The sequence below is a fragment of the Pristis pectinata genome, chromosome 19 (assembly GCF_009764475.1).
Source record: "Pristis pectinata isolate sPriPec2 chromosome 19, sPriPec2.1.pri, whole genome shotgun sequence".
In the NCBI taxonomy this organism is placed as follows: domain Eukaryota; kingdom Metazoa; phylum Chordata; class Chondrichthyes; order Rhinopristiformes; family Pristidae; genus Pristis; species Pristis pectinata.
The window spans coordinates 14,481,056-14,501,103 of record NC_067423.1 but is presented as its reverse complement, the minus strand read 5'-3'; the positions used below and the strand labels follow the sequence as shown (position 1 = coordinate 14,501,103).

At 45.0% G+C, this 20,048-nt stretch overlaps 1 protein-coding gene across 2 annotated transcripts in view; it reads left to right on the top strand.

Moving 5' to 3' along the window:
- The window catches only part of strip2 (striatin interacting protein 2), a 42,067-nt gene that overhangs the window by 18,413 nt on the left and 3,606 nt on the right, over nt 1-20,048 (top strand). Inside the window, exons 5-15 of one of the 2 annotated variants that reach the window (XM_052033740.1) lie at nt 685-896; nt 1,347-1,412; nt 3,044-3,097; nt 5,921-5,984; nt 9,997-10,068; nt 10,674-10,748; nt 12,311-12,408; nt 14,077-14,203; nt 15,757-15,857; nt 17,576-17,642; nt 19,617-19,721. In XM_052033740.1, the coding sequence (XP_051889700.1) occupies nt 685-896; nt 1,347-1,412; nt 3,044-3,097; nt 5,921-5,984; nt 9,997-10,068; nt 10,674-10,748; nt 12,311-12,408; nt 14,077-14,203; nt 15,757-15,857; nt 17,576-17,642; nt 19,617-19,721 (1,041 nt within the window). The remainder of the gene's footprint in view (nt 1-684; nt 897-1,346; nt 1,413-3,043; nt 3,098-5,920; nt 5,985-9,996; nt 10,069-10,673; nt 10,749-12,310; nt 12,409-14,076; nt 14,204-15,756; nt 15,858-17,575; nt 17,643-19,616; nt 19,722-20,048) is intronic. The other variant, XM_052033739.1, reaches the window with a different exon arrangement.

The window sequence follows — 20,048 nt, the reverse complement described above, 5'->3', positions numbered from 1 at the left end:
GGGTCAGCCACCGGTCAGGGTGTGTGAGCAGTGGGGTCGGCCTCTGGTTGGGGCTGACACTGGGGTCAGCTGCTGGTCAAGGGATGGGGCCAGCCATTGGTCAGCAGGCGAGGCAGTGGAGTTAGCCGCACGTTGGGGGTGAGGGGAGTGGGGTTGGCTGCTGGTAGGGGGCAGGTTAGTGGAGTCGGCTGCAGGTTGAGGGGAGTGGGGTTGGCCACGCGTTGGGGGTGAGGGGAGTGGGGTTGGCTACTGGTAGGGGGCAGGATACTGGAGTCAGCCACAGGTTGAGAGTGAGGGGAGTGGGACTGGCCGCACACTGGGGGCTACAGTGGGGTCGGCTATTGGTTGGGGGCAGGACAGTGGGGTTGGTTGCTGGTCAGGTGTGGGTGTAGTGAGGTTGGCCATAGGTTAGAGGCAACAGTGGGGTCGGCCGCTTCTCTATAGCTCGGTCACCATTCGGGGACAGTACTCCATGGGTTGACCAGTTGTCGGGTGTGGAGAGGGGTCATTGACCACTGTTTTATAAGAATGGGTCTGTGTGGGATTGGACAGCTCTCAGACCAGTGGGCTTAGTCAGAGGGTGTGAGCGTGGCCTGCTGACCAATGGGCAGGAGGGTTGGGTGCACGTTGGGTGTTGGCTTCAGTCCATGGTCAGGACAACTGCTCATCCTCTGGTGTCACCAGCAGGTGCTGGTTAAACAGGACAGCCTGGATATCTACAGCGAGAGGGACGAGGCGCGGGAGGAGGACGAAGAGGCTGATGATGGTGATAGTGGGATGGAGGGAGAAGTGGATCCACTAGAGAGGGAGGCACTGGTCCAGCCCCTGTCCTCTCCACGACTACCCCCAGACAGGGTATTCTTCCCCCGGTGCCTGCCCTGGGCTCCAAAAGTCAGGTCAGTATTAATCCATACTAGTTTTTGGCTCCTTTTATTTATGTGCATTAGTGCATGATGAAGAGCTTCCTGGAAAGGCATACCAGTCTGTATTTCCCCAACGTACTGGATTCATAACAAAAGGACCAGGCAACTTCTTTCAGTTATCATGGGAATCTACAGCTTTCTCCCTTCTACAGCTTCCCTTCCCCATCCATCCCGAGTCCACCCACCCATTCAGTCACCCACTCCACTGCCCACACATCCTGACATCACCTCGAGACTACACTCAATTATAATTCAATGATTCTCTTATTTAATTGTAGGCGTGCATTGTGGTACCTTTATAAAACTGTTCTTTGTAAATGTTCGATTTGTTTCCATAAGAACGTACTGCTGCCTTTTGTAATTCCCTGCACATTCTCAGCTTAAATCACACCATTCTCAGCTCTGTTCATCTCACTTTTGTAGGGAGAAGGACATTGAAGAATTTCTGGAAGTGAGCAGATGCAAGTTCATCGGATTCACCCTGGGCAAGTAAGCGGTAAAGCAGTTTTACTTCAGGATGTGTACATGTGTGATAGTTCCTTGAACAGAGCAAAAATATTCCAAGTAATTTCACAGAAGCATCATCAAAAAAAAAAATGACGTAAGCCACATAAAGAGGGACAGCAGAACAGGTGAATAAAAACTTGTTTGAAGGGAGCACAGTTTTAAAGAATATCTTAAAGGAGGAGAGAGGCAAAAGGGTTCAAGATTGGTAAATTGGTTTATTATTGTCACACGTACCGAGGTACAGTGAAAAACTTGTCTTGCATACCGTTCGTAGAAATCAATTCATTACAACAGTGCATTGAGGTAGTACAAGGTAAAACAATAACAGAACGCAGAATAAAGTGTTACGGTTACAGAGGAAGTGCCGTACAGGTAGACAATAAGGTGCAAGGTCAAAACGAGGCAGATTGTGAGATCAAGAGTCCATTTTATCAAACCATTCAATGGTCTTATAAGAGTGGGATAGAAGCTGTCCTTGAGCCTGGTGGTACATGCTTTCAGGCTTTTATATCTTCTGCCCGATGGGAGAAGGGAGAAGAGAGAATGTCAGGGGTGGGTGGGGTCTTTGATTATGACTGCCTGCTTCACCAAGGCAGCAAGAAGTATAAACAGAGTCCATGGAGGGGAAGTTGGTTTCCGTGATGTGCTGGGCTGTGTCCACAACTCTCTGCAGTTTCTTGTGGTCCCAGGCAGAGCAGTTGTCATACCAAGCCGTGATGCATCTGGATAGGATGCTTTCTGTGGGGCATCAATAAAAATTGATGAGGGTCGATGGGGACAAACCAAATTTCTTTAGCCTCCTGAGGAAGTAGAGGTGCTGGCGAGCTTTCTTGGCCACAGCATCTATGTAGTTGGACCAGGACAGGCTATTGATGACGTTCACTACTAGGAGCTTGAAGCTCTCAATCCTCTTGACCTCAGCACTGTTGATACAGACAGCAGTGTGTACATCACCCCTCTTTCATAAGTTAATGACCAGCTCTTTTGTTTTGCTGACATTGAGGATAAGGTTGTTGTCATGACACCATGTCACTAAGCTCTCTATCTCCTTCCTGTACTCCAACTCATGGTTATCTGAGATACGGCCCACTACAGTGGTATCATCTGCAAACTTGTTGATGGAATTAAAGCAGAATCTGGCCACGCAGTCGTGGATGTATAGGGAGTAGAGTAGGGGACTGAGGACGCAGCCTTGTGGGACACCAGTGTTGAGGATAATCGTGCCTGAGGTATTGCTGCCTATCCATGCAAATTCCTCAGCTTAAGTTTTGGCAGCTGAAGCTTTGTCTGCCAGTGGTGAAACAATTAAAATTGGGGATTCTCTTGACATCAGAATTGAGGTGGTGCAGATATCCCAAGAGTGAAGAGCACCGGCTAGAGGAAATTACAACTAGGGAAAGGGGTGAGACCAAGGAGGATTTTCAAAATACAGATAAACATCTTAGATTAAAACTTTGCTTAACTAAGAGCCATTGCAGGTCAGTGAGCACACAGGTTCAGGATAGTGTCCTGAACCAGCTACCTTCAACTGCTTCATGTATGACTTCCTTCCATTACAAGGTCAGATGTGGGGCTGTTTAGTGATGATGCACAATGTTCAATTCCATTCACAGTTCCTCAGCTCATGCCTGCATTGCAACAAGACTGAGACATTTAGCCATGAGCTGGTAAGTAATATTCATTTCAGAAAAGACCATCAAGCAATAACGATTTGAAAAAAAAGAGAACCTTACCACCTACCCTTGACATTCAATGGCAATACCATCACCATGTACCCCAACAAAGTCTGGAGGTCACCATTGAGCAGTAGCTCAACTAGACCATAAGAAATACAGTGACTGAAAGATCAAGTCAGAGGCTGGGTGTACTGTGACAAAGTGACTTACCTACTGTCATTCCAGGGCTGTTCCACTATTGACCGTAGGAGGTGTAACACACCTGTCCCTTCACCTCCTCCCTCACCACCTTCAAGGAACCTAAACAGCCCTTCCAGATGAGACAGAGGTTCACCTGCACCTCTTCCAACCTGCTCTACTGCATTTGTTGTTCATAGTTTAGCATCCTCTACATTGGTGAAACCAAGTGTAGACTATGCAACTGTTTTGTAGAGCACCTGTGCTCTATCTGCAACGGCCATCTCAAGTTTCCATAGAACATACATAGAACATAGAAGAGTACAGCACAGAACAGGCCCTTTGTGCTGACATAGCTAATCCCTCCTACCTACAGAATGCCCATATCCCTCTATTTTCCTCTCATTCATGTGCCCATCCAAGCCCCTCTTAAAAGCCCCCAATGAATTTGCCTCCACCACCCTATCAGGCAACGCATTCCAGGCATCCACCACTCTCTCAGTAAAAAAACGTACCCCTCACGTCTATTCTGAACCTACCCCCCTCACCTTAAATGCATGCCCTCTGGTATTAGATTGCTCAATAATGGGAAAAAGATATTGCTTGTCCACCCTATCTATGCCCTTCATAATCTTATACACTTCCAACAGATCACCCCTCAGCCTCCACCGCTCCAGAGAAAAGAGCCCAAGTTTGTCCAGCCTCTCCTGATAGCACATGCCCTCTACTCCAGGCAGCATCCTAGTAAACCTCCTCTGCACCCTCTCTAAAGTGAGGTGACCAGAATTGCACACAATACTCCAAATGCAGCCTAACCAGAGTTCTATCGAGATGCATCATAACTTCTTGACTTCAATACCTCGAATAAATAAATGCAAGCATTCCATAAGCCTTCTTAACCACCCTATCTACCTGTGTAGCCACTTTCAATGAGTCATGGACTTGCACCCCAAGGTCTCTCTGCTCTTCAACACTGTTCCAGTTGTATGTCATTTTAATTCTCCTTCTCAATCCCACACTGACGTGTCTGTCCTCGGCTTTCTCCATTGCTATGGAGAGGCCAAACAAAAGTTGGAAAAACAACATCTCATATTCCTCTTGGAATTTTCCATTTTCAGAAAACCCACACCTTGTGTTCTCCTCCCACATATGCACACATACACACACATACACACACACCCAGACACACATGTACGTACACGTGCATACACACGCACATGCGGCATGCATGCGTCCCCTAGTTTTCTTCTCCATTTGTTCACCTTTCCCATCCCCTCCCCCCCCAACCAACCTGCTTCCATCCTCCCCTCCCCATCTAGTTCCACGTGTCACCTACAAGCCTCTATCCCACCTCCCCTTCCCTGAACTGCTATATACTGGCAATCTTTCCTCTTCCCTCTCAGTCCTGATCCAGGAGTCTCAACCCGAAATTTTGACTTCCAGCTTTTGCCTCCACAGGTGCTGCTCAACCCACTGAGTTCTTCCAGCATCCTGTTTTTTTATTCCTGTTTCCAGCATCTGTAGTTGCTTTTGTCTTCTAGATTCTCATTTCTCAGCTCATCATTAATTTTGGGGCCATTTATATTAACATATAAATCTGGATGTGCTTGTTCTCACAATTAATCTTGTGTAATTCCCTCCTCGCTGTCTGTTACCAATGGTAATTTGCAGGTAGTTTTCTATTTTTAAAATGATTTGGACATGAGCACAATAGGATTGGTGCTGTATTTGTCAATGCCAAATTAGGAAGGTTGGCATTGTAGGGAAACTGCAGGGGTGAGGTTATAAATTGAATAGTGATCAGAGATAACATGGTACAGTAAAAAAGATGTTAAAAATAGGATCTGAGTTTCTGTGATGCATCTGAGCTACTGAATACAAAATAGGGGAAGTGATACTCAATCACAGCTTGTTGTTAGATTAAGGAGATACCAAGACAGAGAGGATATGAGAGGGGGCAGTGAAGAGTCATTCAGATGACAATTTGTAATGAGAGGTTATTCTTGGAAAGAATTGCAGAGTTAGTCATTTTATTTTTGCTGAAAAGGATTAAGAACGGAAAAGGCTGGGGAAGTGCTCATCAGATCAGGCAGAATCTGTAGAGAGGAACGGGTAAGGTTTACAGGTAGTTACATATCTTAATCTGTTTCTGCCTCCACAACTGTCAACTGGCATGTCAGCATTTCCAATATTTTCTATTTTTGTTCCAGGTTCTGTTTTGGTCAGGTTAAAATCAACATCTTCTAAGTTTTGAAAACTTCCCTGGTTTAAAATTACTAGGAGGAGGTATAAACTAAGGACTATCAAAAAAATGAAAGAAGAGCTAGCAGATCAGTCAGTATAACATTTAAATTTGAACTCTAGTAGAGCAGAGTGATTAACAAAATTGGAGGAAAAACAGGAATGTAAGATTAGAGAATTCCAACAAAAGACCTAATATGTGAATGATGGGGTTAATGGTCTGTTGCTGGAATTGTTTCGAATTGGAATCCTATCCTACATTCCCTGTTTCTTTGCCCAGATGAAACTCATTTCCAATTATCACAGGTATACTTATAGTGAATACTGTTGGCGTCACAAGACTTGAATGTTGCTCACATGTTGGTTTTAAAACGATTTTGTATTTTATGTTTCCAGTGACACTGATACTCTGGTGGGTTTACCCAGACCCATCCATGAGAGTGTAAAGACCCTGAAACAGGTAGGAGAGCAGACACTGAACACAATCCTTCCAAATCATGCAATGTTTTAATTTCAGTGAGGAAACACATACACAAGCAAATTCATTAGCAGAAACAGAAAATGTGCTTTTTTTCCTGAATGAAAAATACTGCAGATCAGATAGGATCTGCCCAATATTGATTATTTAATGGTGAACCCTCCATTAGAACTGCACATATCTCCTCCACTTGCTATCCTGATGAAGATCTCTGCTTTTTCTATTGGACTCAGACATAGGGACCCTTTTCAGAAACAAATTGGATGAGGAAATACAGACAGGAAGACACCAGTAACTAATCATTCATTATCAGATGCTCCAGCACAAGACGCTGACACTGATATTGTGTACCTGGAGTTCATAAACAGCATGAAACCCATGAGCATGCAGCATGTCCGTCTGTGTGGAACCTATTAACTGCTAATGCACATTGTGAGTGAGTAATTGAATGTGGCTGAGGACCCACTTTTGTAAGCAAATCAATGTGGCATTATTTTTCAAAAATAGGTGACAAGAGGAAACTAAGGGGATATTCTTTCCAAACTGGAATCCACCAGTAAGGTAGTCATCTAGGTAGCAACAAACAATCTGCTGGAGGAACTCAGTGGATTGAGCAGCATCTGTGGGGGGAAAGGAATCGTCAACATTTTGGGTCAAAACGCTGCATCAGAAATGTTGACAATTCCTTTCCCCCCACAGATGCTGCTCGATCCACTGAGTTCATCCAGCAGATTATTTCTCACTCCAGGTTCCAGCATCTGCAGTTTCTAGTGTCTCTAGTCATCTAGGTAGGATAGTGGAAGAAAAAAGTCAAGATTTGTTCATGAGGGAAATTGAATATTCTATTGAGAAGTTTTCTGTAAAAGGGGTGCAGCTAATTGTGACAAATAGTCTCCCTCAGCTCTGTGCATCTGGTATTGTCTTGTATGCTCAAGGAAAATTCAACACTTCATTTCTTTTTACTTTTGTCTTTCATTATTTATTTTTGGTCTTTTTCCTCTTTATTGGTTCTTCATACATTTTCTCTCTGGTTCTTATCCTCTCTTTCTCACATTCTTTTTCTTTCATAGAATCATAGCAAGTTTACCTCCATTTGGCCCAGTGTGTCTGTACTAGTGAAGTTGCCTTTTTCTCTTTAATCTCTTTCCTCCCTTCTCTTTTTCTTTCCCTCTATCTTTTTCTTTTGCATTCTCACTTTCCATTTTTTTCTTTTCTCTCTTTCTTGCTCTTTCTCTGTCACTTTCACCTCCTCTTTTGCATTCTCTCTTTTGCTCAAACTCTCTCTCTCCCATGCACATCGCACACACACACACATCACGCGCACACACCACATGCACGCGCACACACATGCCCACAGAGTCCAGAATTAGTTGGATGCTTCCTTTATCTGTGTTTTGTCAGTGACAGGTTTCATTTTCCAGCGGTGCTATTTTTAGTTCATTATGTTACTTATAGACAGGGAACTTCAGAAGATCCTTCGCTGAGCACTTTGCTTTACTACCACAATGATCTCTTTCATTTTCTCTCTCGCATTTTTTCTCTTTATTTCTCTTTCTTAGTTTCTGTGTTTCACTCTTTTTTCACTTACTTGCTCTCTTTCTTAGAATCATAGAAACTTTACCTTATTATAAAAGGCCAATCAGTCACAGAGTCATAGAGAGACACAGCATGGAAACAGGCCATTCGGCCCACAGAGTCTGTGCCGACTATCAACCTCCCATTTACAATACACATACGTTTTTTATTCTCATATGTCCACCCCACCTCTCCCCGTGTGCACTCCCCACCTCTCCCTGTGTGCAGTCCCCGCCTCTCATGTGCCCACATCTGCCCATTCTCATTCAGTTCCCAGCAGTGGTCTGTACTCCCCATGCCAGCCCTGAGCTCCACATCTCAGCAGTGAGCAATCACACCACATGTCCCAACACCTCCAACACCAGCCCTCTCATGCTACCTCTCCTCACCATGCCATGGACGATTCATTGCAGTGAGAGCACAAGCAGAGTTCATGTCAGGTTCCCAGAACGGCAGTGCTGTCAGTAACACAGCTCTCTGCATTTAATTATATGATATTACTGTTTAGCTCTGATTCCATTGGTGCTCCCATTCCTGGGAAGACATCCTGAGCCTTATGCAAGGTACCAGTGTGCAAGGTTTAATAATGAAGCCTCATTTTTAAAACATGAATAGAAATCTCTGCAGGAATAATGAGGCTTTCAGAAACACATCCAGTCTTTTAAGAGGAAATGTAATGACTGTCTCGCTATAATCTATAGCCATTATATTTAAGAATTTCAATCATTTGTCTCCAGTTTGGCCATTACCTTAATGTTTACATTTGTCTGCCATATTTGTCTATATAACATGTTTATCTGCCCTTTTAAAGGTAGTTAATTAGACAGGAAATGCTTTGAGGTGCCCCAAATGAGTGAGTGTGCTAAATATAATTGTGAGTTTGTTCTTCTGTTGGATGAAGACTCTCAGCAGCTGCAGTGGGCCAGTGGGAACGACTTTAATGTTCAGAAGGCAGTTGGCAGGGCAGCAAGTGTTCTGAAATTCTGTGGTCACCAAATCTGCCATGGAATGTTTCCTGCAGTAGTTTACCCATCCCGGTTTTGCGTTTGGAATGACTAGCCAGTATTTTGACAAATAAGCACATCAGTCTTTTATTATAAATCCAAAAAAAACCTGCAGATGCTGGAAATCTGAAATAAAAACAAAATATGCTGGATCTATGACCTAAAATGTAAAGTCTGTTTCTCTGTGCTCAGGTGTCGTCTGACCCACTGAATGTTTTCAACATGTTCTGTTTTTATTTCAGTCCTTTGTTCTCTCACAGGTTGGGATTGTTGTTAACAAGGCCACCACCATTAATGCCCTTGAGAATGTTGGTGTGAGCCTTCTCCTTGAAATGCCACAGTTTGTGTGGTGAAGGTGTTCCCACTATATCATGGTTCCCACTATACCATGGTTCCCACTATACCATTGGGAATTTCCAGGGCTTTGTTGCAATGACAACACTTGAGAGGGCAACACCTACTTGAGTCAGAGAGATATATGACTTGGGGAAAACGTGGAATGGGAATGTTTCCAAGCTTCCAATGCCTTTGGAAGGTGGTTCTCATGATACTTCCATCTCATTTGTCATCCCTTTTCCACTGGACCTGCAGAAAAGGCCATTCTAACTACTTTATGTTGCTGGTCTGTGATCATCTGACTCTGCAGAGCTGAGAACCCAATCCTGGTGAGCGAGTCTTTCATAAATGGCATCTTCTGCTTAGTTCTAGGAATTAATTAATATTTTAGGAAATTAAGCACATCTTGGCAGTCAATTTGACTTCATACCAAGAGCCCAAATAAGTCAGTGAGCATGAGGAGTGTTGGGTGGATGGGAGTTGGCATGAACTTCGATGATGCCAACTGGATCCAAGGAAGGCATTGGGTCAGTCATCTGGTTTCTATTTTTTTCTTCTCCAAAGCACGAAATATAAATACAAGGTAGTTATGAAATCTTCTCAGTCTCTGAAAGAACTCTTCGTTATTCAGAGTGGTGGGAATGTGAAAATACCTCAAGTACCTGGGGGATACATCTCAAATGTTTCATAAGGAAACAATACACTTAGCTGGGAAAAGGACAATGTGCAGAAAGGCTGAGCTCTGGTGAGGGGATGGAAGCACAAACACAGTGGGATTTGTTGGGCCAGATAGCCCATTTCCTCAGCAGAATCTGCTGTGTAATTTTGGCCCTGACACACTTGTTGGTGATCCTGAGCAGCCACAGAGCATTGAACCTGATGGTACTGAGTTCCAAGTAAATGTCTATTGAATTTCATTATTGGGGTGGGGTAGCTCAGAATGGACTGTGCTATTAGGGTTTTCATAGTGCAAAAACTTGCTACTGTTGACTGCTCTGGGGCAGGCGTTTTAATGGGGCTGTGTATTGGGTGGAGCAGAACATTTTGTTTAAAAAATGATTGCTTTTATACTTGAACAGCACAAGTACATATCCATTGCTGAAGTGCAGGCCAAGAGGGAGGAGGAGCTACAGAAATCCCCGGTGTCACTGGTAAGGGTCATCTGTGATATTTGAAGTATGGGCCAAAGGAAGCCTTCCAGTACTGCTCTGTCTCCTCACTCTTCACTGCTGCATACAGTCTGTTCCGCTGGTCCCGAATTCAATCCATAGAGATGGCTGTCAAATTCCCCCAACCAACAATCCCACCTCCCCCTCCATCACTCATAATTTAAGTGAGCCCACATTTCCAGAGGTCCTAATCTATGCTTAATGAAACATTGAAATACTGGGCTGAGTGAGGTGGCTGGTACTGAGATTACAGAGGTACTCTGGAGTCTAGCTGAATTATCTTTTCAGGGAAAGCGGATTTTTTTTCCAGAATCTTTCCCCTGGACTGGGTTGAGTAGAGTTGAGGCTGGAACTACTGCAGAGTCTGTGGGAGGAAACTGTGTAATGATCTGAGCACAGATTGCTGAGAGAAATATGTCCATGAGACTAGGTAATACTTAGGGTAATATTGCAATATTAGTACTCCTGGTGCAGTCAAAAATGGAAGGGAATATTCCCATAAAGCTCACATTAAAGTGGCATGTGGTTTAACAGCAGTCAAAGCTGCGTAACTTTAACATAGATGTTTGGATTTTTATTAAACCCAGGGTGCTGAGAAAGTGGAGCAGACCCCAGTGGAGGTCCTGTACCAGGGAATGTTGTACAACCTTCCACAGTATATGGTGAGTATCAGCCGTCCACAACTCGTGACACCCAACAGTCCCACTGTGCACAGCCAGTGCCCACCCAGTGTTCCCACAGCCAGTGACCTCCCAATGGTCCCATTGTCCACAGCCAGTGACCTCCCAGTGTTCCCACAGCCAGTGACCTCCCAATGGTCCCACCGTCCACAGCCAGTGACCTCCCAACAGTCCCACTGTCCACAGCCAGTGACTACCCAGTGTTCCCACAGCCAGTGACCTTCCAACAGTCCCACTGTCCACAGCCAGTGACTACCCAGTGTTCCCACAGCCAGTGACCTCCCAACAGTCCCACTGTCCACAGCCAGTGCCCACCCAGCGTTCCCACAGCCAGTGACCTCCCAATGGTCCCACCGTCCACAGCCAGTGACCTCCCAACAGTCCCACTGTCTGCAGCTAGTGACTACCCAGTGTTCCCACAGCCAGTAACCTTCCAACAGTCCTACTGTCCACAGCCAGTGCCCACCCAGCGTTCCCACAGCCAGTGACCTCCCAATGGTCCCACCGTCCACAGCCAGTGACCTCCCAACAGTCCCACTGTCTGCAGCTAGTGACTACCCAGTGTTCCCACAGCCAGTGACCTTCCAACAGTCCCACTGTCCACAGCCAGTGACCACCCAGTGTTCCCACAGCCAGTGACCTCCCAACAGTCCCACTGTCCACAGCCAGTGACCACCCAGTGTTCCCACAGCCAGTGACCTCCCAATGGTCCCACTGTCCACAGTCAATGACTGCCCAGCAGTCCCACTGTCCACAGCCGGTCACCTCCCAACGGACCCACTATCCAAAGCCAGTGACTGCTCAACAATTCCACTGTCCACAGCCAGTGACACCCCACCCCCCAGCGGTCCCACTGCCCACAGCCGGTCAGCCAGTGATGTCTGGCTGGCCCACTAACCATGGCCAGTGACAGCCACCCTGCCCCACCCCTACCATCTAGTTGTCCCACTGCCCCCAATCAGTGGCTGTTTTGCTCCCAGCACCAGTTTTCTTCCCTGCTTTTCATTTCCTTTGGAATGAGGTCTCTGGATATGGAGTGGGAATCTGCTGAGTTCCTCCTCTTCTCTTCCTAAAACCAGTGAAGCGCAGGGACAAGCTGCACTTCACAACTTGTTTTATATTCTCTCTGGTGACTTGACACACTCTCGCTTTTGAGTTTGTTGGTTCAAGCATGGATTTCAGAGATTTAAGAGTAAAATCCAGGCTGTCAGTCTTATGGAAGCACTGTACTGTTAGAAGTGCTGTCTTCAGCATGCAACATTGAGTTCAGTAATCCATTCAAGATCCCAACAATATTCCAAAGAAGTTCAAGGGAGTTTCCCTTGTTATCCCTCTACCAACGTCACTAAAAACAGATTATGTGCTCATTCTCATTTTGCTGTTAGATCACGCAAGTTGTTGTACAATCTGGCTGTCGCATTTTCAAGCAGGTACTATATCTTAACAGTGCTTGATTGGCTGTAAAATGGTGTAGGATACCCTGAGTCGGTGACGTCTAAGATCCTTCTTCCATAGACAATGTTCTGATGAGCCTTACTCTGCAGATCGCCCTGCTGAAGATCCAGCTGGCTGCTGCTCCCACATCCAAGGCAAAGACTGACTCCATCAATATCTTGGCAGATGTTCTTCCCGAGGAAATGCCGTGAGTTTTGTTTCAGTTTTGACTTAATTCTAATAATTTTCATGATTTCTTCTTCCTTACCTCCCTATGACCTGTTTTGTAATCTGTTATATTATCCTTCCATTTTCCCTCAATAAAAGTCTCATCATGTCTCCCTGTTTTTCTCCCCCTTCCTCTCCAGAAGCTTTTTCCTACATTGGGCAAGGATTCCAGTTTCCCATATCACAACAACAGTCTTTTTCCTAACTCATGAAGTTAATAATTTGTTAGAGGTGGGGTCTTCCCCACTGCCTTCTTGTGTGAACTAAGAAGAACAGAGTGGAATAATGTTGGCGAATGTTATTCCACCCCGCCCTCCCTAGCTCAGGGGGCACTGCCAACAGTCACAAACCTGGTCTGAGAATAGTTGGTGGTCACTCTCACTGTGTGGTGTGTGCGGGGAAATTGACAAACCAGTAATAAATTTAAAATTGTCTGATGCATTGGTCATGTTAATGCTAAACTGATTTACCCATTCAGTTTATCTATGTCTATGTCTGTCCATGGCCTCCTCTACTGCCACATTGAGGGCAGGCGTAGGTTGGAGGAACAACACCTCATATTTCGCCTTGGTTGTCTCCAACCTGACAGCCTCAACATTAATTTCTCTAACCTCAGGTAACCCTCCCTTCTTGTCCCCCCACCTTTATTTTCCCCTTTGCCTTCTCTCATTCCTGTGGCCCCCTTCCCCTGCCCTCATGACCTGCCCATCTGTTCCCCACCTTCTTCCCTTTATTCCATGGTCCACTGCCCTCTCCTACTGGATTCCTTCTTCTTCAGCCCTTTGCCTCTTCTACCCATCACCTCTCAGCTCTTTACTTCTCCCCCCTCCCCCACCCTCCTACCTTCCCCTTCTTACCTGGACTCACCTGTCACCTGCCTGTGTGTGCTCCTCCCCCTCCCCCAAACTTCTTATTCCTGCTTCTGCCCTCTTCCTTTCCAGTCCTGATGGAGGGTCTCGACCCGAATCATCGACTGTTTATTTCTCTCCGTAGATGCTGCCTGACCTGCTGAGTTCCTCCAGCATTTTGTGTATGTTACCCATTCAGTTTGTTTGACTGTTTACAAACTAGAAAATGCATCAAGAACGGGGCTTTCTGAAAAGATCTTTCAAATGTTTAATTTTTGGACAAAAGAAAATCTCCTCAATGCTGGTTCTCTGTTCAGACCTTCTCAACTCAATTTTTATCTCAGCAGTGAACTCATATAAAGGGGAAGAATTTCCCTTGAGACAATGTCCTAAGCCATTACAAAGAACTTAGTTTAGAATTTTTGATTCAAGTTGTTTATAGTTCATTTTCTTTGACAGGAAATACTTAAGGAAATTTTCTTAACATTTCTTAATGGGTGGTTGATGTCAGCATGGATTCGGTGGGCCAAAGGGCCTGTTTCTGTGCTGCATCCGTATGACTCTATGATGAATGGTGCCAGTGGAAAACTGAAGCAACATAAGTATTTTTAATAAATTAGACTACATTAAATAAAATCAAACCTATAAAATCAAACCTGGGATCTACTCCACTCCAGCCCCAGTTCTTTTATGCTCTGAAATACCTGCTTCACTTTAAAGATGGTTTAGAGGGAAGTTACTTATAAAACAGCAATGAATATTACAATGTGTGATCTTCTCTGCTATTACATTTTATGCAGCATCACTGTGCTACAAAGCATGAAGCTGGGCATTGATGTCAACAGACACAAAGAGATAATTGTGAAAGCCATCTCGGCACTCATGCTTCTGCTACTCAAGCATCTCAAACTCAACCATATCTACCAGGTAAACATTGTGTGAGCAGACGTCTCATGGTTCCTCATCTTGAGCCCTGCCGAGCACTTCAGGTCACCTCTGGCTGCCCATAGTAAATTGGGACATGGTACCTATGTCTCCCAATTCCACCCCTCCCCCTCCCTTACCTTGCTCAATCTATCCAACATTCTTCAATCCGCAGCCCCCCCCCCCCCCCCCCCACACCAATCCTCCTCAGTCCGCCTGTCTCACTATTCCCCCTCTCCTCTTTATACTGGCTATCTCTCCTTTCCACTCTCAGCCCTGATGCAGGGTTCCTCCCCCGCCCACCACACCCCCCCCCCCCCACCGATCCCCATAGATGCTGCTCAACCCACTGAGTTCCTCCAGCAGATTGTTTGTTATTCCAGATTCCAGCATCTGCAGCATCTTGTGTCTCTGCCTATGTGTCCTAACTAAAGGGCACAGGGCACGAATCTATGCTTTGCATCCAATCAGCAGTCCAAGCATCAAATCTGGGTGCTCTGAACGACATGGTTAACTGGGGAGGTACATAGAAATATGGTGTATGTGGGTGGAGTGATAGTTCTAACCTATTTCTATAAGTGTCTTTTGGGGCATTTAATCTAGAAGGTGTGTGTGCGTGCGTGCGCGTGTATGCGTGCGTGCGCGCGTGTGTGTGTGTGCACGTGTGTGTGTGTGTGTGAAAAGTTCAGAATTTGAATCTGAAAAGAGAGAGTCCTACGAGAGACAGGGCAGTACTTGTCCGTATCTTAGGAAATGAAACAGAGCAGGCGGTGGAGGTGTTGGTGGGGGAACCCCTTGAGTACAGTGACCATAATTCTGTAAGTTTCAAGGTAGTTGTGGAAAGAGAGATGGTTGGTCCTCAAATTAAGGTCATGAACTGGGGGAAGGCAGATTTGAATAGTGTGAAAGAGGACCTGGCCAAAGTAGATTGGAAGCACATGCTTGCGGGTAAAATGAGAGCTGACAGGTGGGAGTTTGCAAGAGTTTTGGACCAGCATTTTCTGGTAAGGGTGAAAGGCAAAGAAGGCAGTTTTAGGGAACTTTGGATGACAAAGGATGTTGAATGTTTGATCAGCAAAAAAATGGAAACATATGATAGATGTAGGCAACTGGGATGGAGGGAGTTGAGGAAAATCGAGTGTGTAGGAGAGACTTAAGAAAGAAACTAGGAGGGCACATATGGGCAATGAAATATCCTTGCAAGTAAGTTAAGTAAGAGGGGAGCCAGGGATGGAGTGGGTCCCCTTAGGGATCAAAGAGTGTGGACCCAGGCGATGTGGGCAAGGTCCTAAATGAATGCTTCTCTTCTGTATTCACCAAAAAGAAGGTCAAGAGGGAATAGATGAAGCAAGGAATGATGATGAAAGGAACAGTAATAAAATGTGAGGGGGGGCCCCGAGGAAGGTACAAGTGGTTACAACACAATAGCAGAGGGGAAGTTGAGCATGGAAAACATGGTAAAGTGCAGGCACCAGTGGCCTGAAAATGTGTTGGAGCTTGGTTGAGTTGGGTGAGGAGATGATCCCTTCTTATCCTTCTCTTTACTCTCCTCCTAGTTCGAGTACGTTTCCCAACACTTGGTATTTGCCAACTGTATCCCTCTCATTCTGAAGTTCTTCAATCAGAATATCATGTCTTACATCACTGCCAAGAACAGGTAAGGGTGAACTCTGAACTCACCTGTGTGACTGCAGATGTAACCTGTACACAGGGCATAATTTTATAACTGGGTTAGTATCTGCTGATCCCTGCAGGAAAGTCCACAGGGAAGAGCAGTGGGGAGAATGGGCCTCAGGGTCAACTGGGATACATTCCAAGGTCAAATGGCCCATCAAAGTCTTGTCCATCAAAGAGTCTTTTCTGGGGTCCCAGTGTGTAGCAGCTTATCTATGGAATTAGCACCTTCAGAGGGGAAGGCATATTTACAGTAAAGAAACTAACTTCTGCTTGTCCTGAACGTGCTGCCCACTCGATCACTGCTGAATGTGGAAACTGACTACTGTGAGCCTGAACTGGGTTATTGAACTAACTGACTGAACTAACTCATCAAGAAGGGACATTGCAAGCACCTGACTTTGAGCAAACTCGAGAACCCACAAAACCAGGGTAGAAACAAACCATCCTCGATCCTGAGAGACTGCATCAGGAAGAAGGAAGGATGGAGTCAGGAGCTAGAATGTGCTTGTTCCCTTCCTCTGCAGCTTAAGAGGCTGAAGTCTGTTGTAGATTCCTGACTGAGATTGAGAATTAGACTTTTGACCTTCCTGTAAGGAATAAATGATTTGCAATATAAAGTAATCAGTTTTCTTACAAAGTCTCCTGTATGCTTTTATACAGGAGTACAAGAGAAAGCTTATTGAAAAATGGTAATGTTATCTCTGGTTAGACCTCAGTTGAAGAACTGTGGCCGTTTCCAGAGACCACACCTTAAATGTCAGGGTCTGGGCAAAGGTGCAGAGGAGGTTTACTGAACTGGTCAAAGAATGAGAGAACTTAGTTATGTGGAGAGATGAGAAAAGCAGAGATAGTTCTTTTCAGAGTGGAGAAGATTAGGGAGTGATTTGATAGATATGTTCAAACTTAGAAACAATTTAGATTGAGTAATTATGGAGTCACTGTTTGCACTGGCAGGAATGCTGGTAACTGGGAGTTTCAGATTTAAGAAAAATGAGAAAAAAAGCCAGATGGAAGATGAAATGTTCTCTTACACGGTGTATTATGATCTGAGATGCACTCCTAAAAAAAATCAGGGCAGAGCAGATTAAATACTAACTTTTTAAAGGAAAATTGGATAAATGCTTAAAAAAGAAAACACTGCAGCAAGGGAGTAGAACTAATTGCAACAGATAATCTGCTGGAGGAACTCAGTGGATCGAGCAGCATCTGTGTGGGGCGGGGAAGGAATTGTTGATATTTCAGGTCAAAACCCCGCATCAGACTGAGTTCGTCCAGCAGATTGTTTGTTGCTCCAGATCCCAGCATCTGCAATCTCCAGTAGAACTAACTAGATTGTCCTGGAGAACCAACAGATGTTCGATGCGCCAAATGGATACCTTCTGTTCTCTGTTGTTTGAGTGAAGAACAGAACAGTATCCGAGGAAGCAGCAGACACTTTAGGTATTGATCCTTCATGAACTGCACAATGTGAGAAAGGGGGAGATGGAACCAGCAGCCAAATAGATACTGATGATGTCAGTCTTGTGAAGTATGGCCCATAGTGTCTGGACACTGTCCTGTGAGGTTTCTGCAAGGCCATGTGAACTATCTATAATAATAATAGATAATAATAATAGAGAACTATCTACAATAATAATCAGTGGACAAACAACTTACTCTGAGGCCTTTGTCATTGGTGTGTTGTTTCTTTGTGCACAGTATCAGTGTCCTGGATTATCCTCACTGCGTGATCCATGAGCTGCCAGAACTCACCACCGAGACTCTAGTAAGTACAGAAAATGAAAGAATCTAACATCAGTCCTGGAAGACTGGACCACATGGAGTAACAAGGTCCCAGGCTTGGCCTTGCCAGAGTTGGGATGGTGGAGCACTGATAGTTAGCTTTCCATTCCTGGTTTGGGTTGGGATAATTTAACCACTGATTCCCGCTGGGAAAGGCAAGGGTGCTGGATGAACATACTAGTGCCCATAAATCTGGGATCCAGCATCAACCACACTGTACTGCACATTGTAGCAGTCAGCTTGGATCAGTGGGTAGTACTTTTGCCTGCTGTACTGAATGAGTTCTGTACATTGTGGGTGTTGGATCTCAGCTGAGATGTTAAGCTGTTTGCCCAGTTGATGTAAAAGTTTTGAAGGTTGTTCTCCCAGTGACTTGACCAGCACTTTTCCCTAATAGAGCAGAAATATCCACTAGTAGGTCTTCTTTGTGGCACATTCATTTTGGAGGGTAGAAGAGAGCAGTCAGGGAAGCAGTGGAAGGAGCTGTGTAACCCACTAATTTAGTTGGTCCTCTAGGATGTACAATGCATCTCGTGCTCTAAGAATGGTATTGGTATTGGTTTATTATTGTAACTTGTAGCAAGGTACAGTGAAAAACTTGTCTTACAAACCGATCTTACAGGTCAATTCATTACACAGTGCAGTTACATCAAGTTAGTACAGAGTGCATTGATGTAGTACAGGTAAAAAAAAAAGTACAGAGTAAAGTGTCACAGCTACAGAGAAAGTGCAGTGCAATAAGGTGCAAGGTCACAACAAGGTAGATCGTGAGGTCATAGGTCATAGTTCATCTCATTGTATAAGGGAACTGTTCAATAGTCTTATCACAGTGGGGTAGAAACTGTCCTTAAGTCTGGTGATACGTGCCTTCAGGCTCCTGTATCTTCTACCCGATGGAAGAGTAGAGAAGAGAGAATGTCCCGGGTGGGTGGGGTCTTTGATTATGCTGGCTGCTACACCAAGACAACGAGAGGTAAAGACAGAGTCCAAGGAGGGGAGACTGGTGTCCATAGTGCGCTGCGCTGTGTCCACAACTCTCTGCAGCTTCTTGCGGTCTTGGGCAGAGCAGTTGCCATACCAAGCCGTGATACATCCTGATAGGATGCTTTCTATGGTGCGTCGGTAAAAGTTGGTGAGAGTCAAAGGGGACAAACCAAATTTCTTTAGCCTCCTGAGGAAGTAGAGGAGCTGGTGAGCAATGTGAGCATGTTCTGAGTGGGAGTGACTCTGCCGCTTCTTGGTGAGCACAGATGAAAGCTAATAGAAGATCAACAGTAAATGGAAGATTTCCCAGAAAGGTGAAGGATGTTTGATAACTGCTGTGTTGCAATAAAGTGGGGTTGAGGTGTAGTTTAATAGGCCAAGGTGATAGGAGCTTTCTTATTGAACCTGTGCATTAGCTGACTGCTCTGACATTCAAATCCTATCATGAGGTTGAAGTAATAGAGAAGAAACGTTCCCTTCTCCAACTTCATTATTCATCTTTTCAAGAAACAAACCATTGAATCTGTTTTCAAGAATTCACCATCATTGCGCTGTGTGATGTTATAGAATCCTGGATTCCAACTCACACCAAGCCCTGTCCATACATCACCCTGAACTTGCTTCCAGTTCAGAAAAATCTTGCATTTGAAATTCTCATTCTTGTGTTCAAATCCCCCAGGGTCTTTGCATCTCCCTTTCTCCTTAACTTTCTCTAGACCCTTAGCCCCAACATCTTTACCCTTCTGGCATCTTCATCCATGCTTCCAATGCATTTCGCTCTCTAGATCCTGGACTCTGGAATTCCCTTCCTAAATCTACCTTATGACAAACCACAATAGCTGTCAAGCTTTTAGTAAGCTCTGCTGGTGCCACCTCCTTTGCTGCTTTGTCCATTTTGGTCTGATTTTGCCCTTCCTGATGGGCCCTGGGGAGGAGGGTACTGTGTTAAAGGTGCTATTTGTTCTGTCCGTAGGAAGCTGGTGACCATAATCAGTTCTGCTGGAGGAACCTCTTCTCATGCATCAACCTGCTGCGTATCCTAAACAAGCTCACCAAATGGAAACACTCTCGCACCATGGTGAGAGCAAAGGTTTTACCCTTTGAGAGTTTTTAGTTATGCCATAAGTATCACCTTGGCGAACAATTTTAATGATATTCTATTGAAATTAATGTGCAGGGCTGTGTGGAAAGGGTGGAGGATTGATGAGATTGCTGTAAAAGGATCCAGAATATATTCGATGGGTTAAATGGCTTTCTTTAGCAATTCTTTGATTCTGGTCCTATGACCCTTTAAGATTCCAGGAACCGACAGCCCGCCTAAAGCAATTGTCACAGCCTCCCACCTCCCTGTGCCATGGAAGGATACCAGCTCAATGTGCATTGCCCTTATTCCTATGTCTGTCCA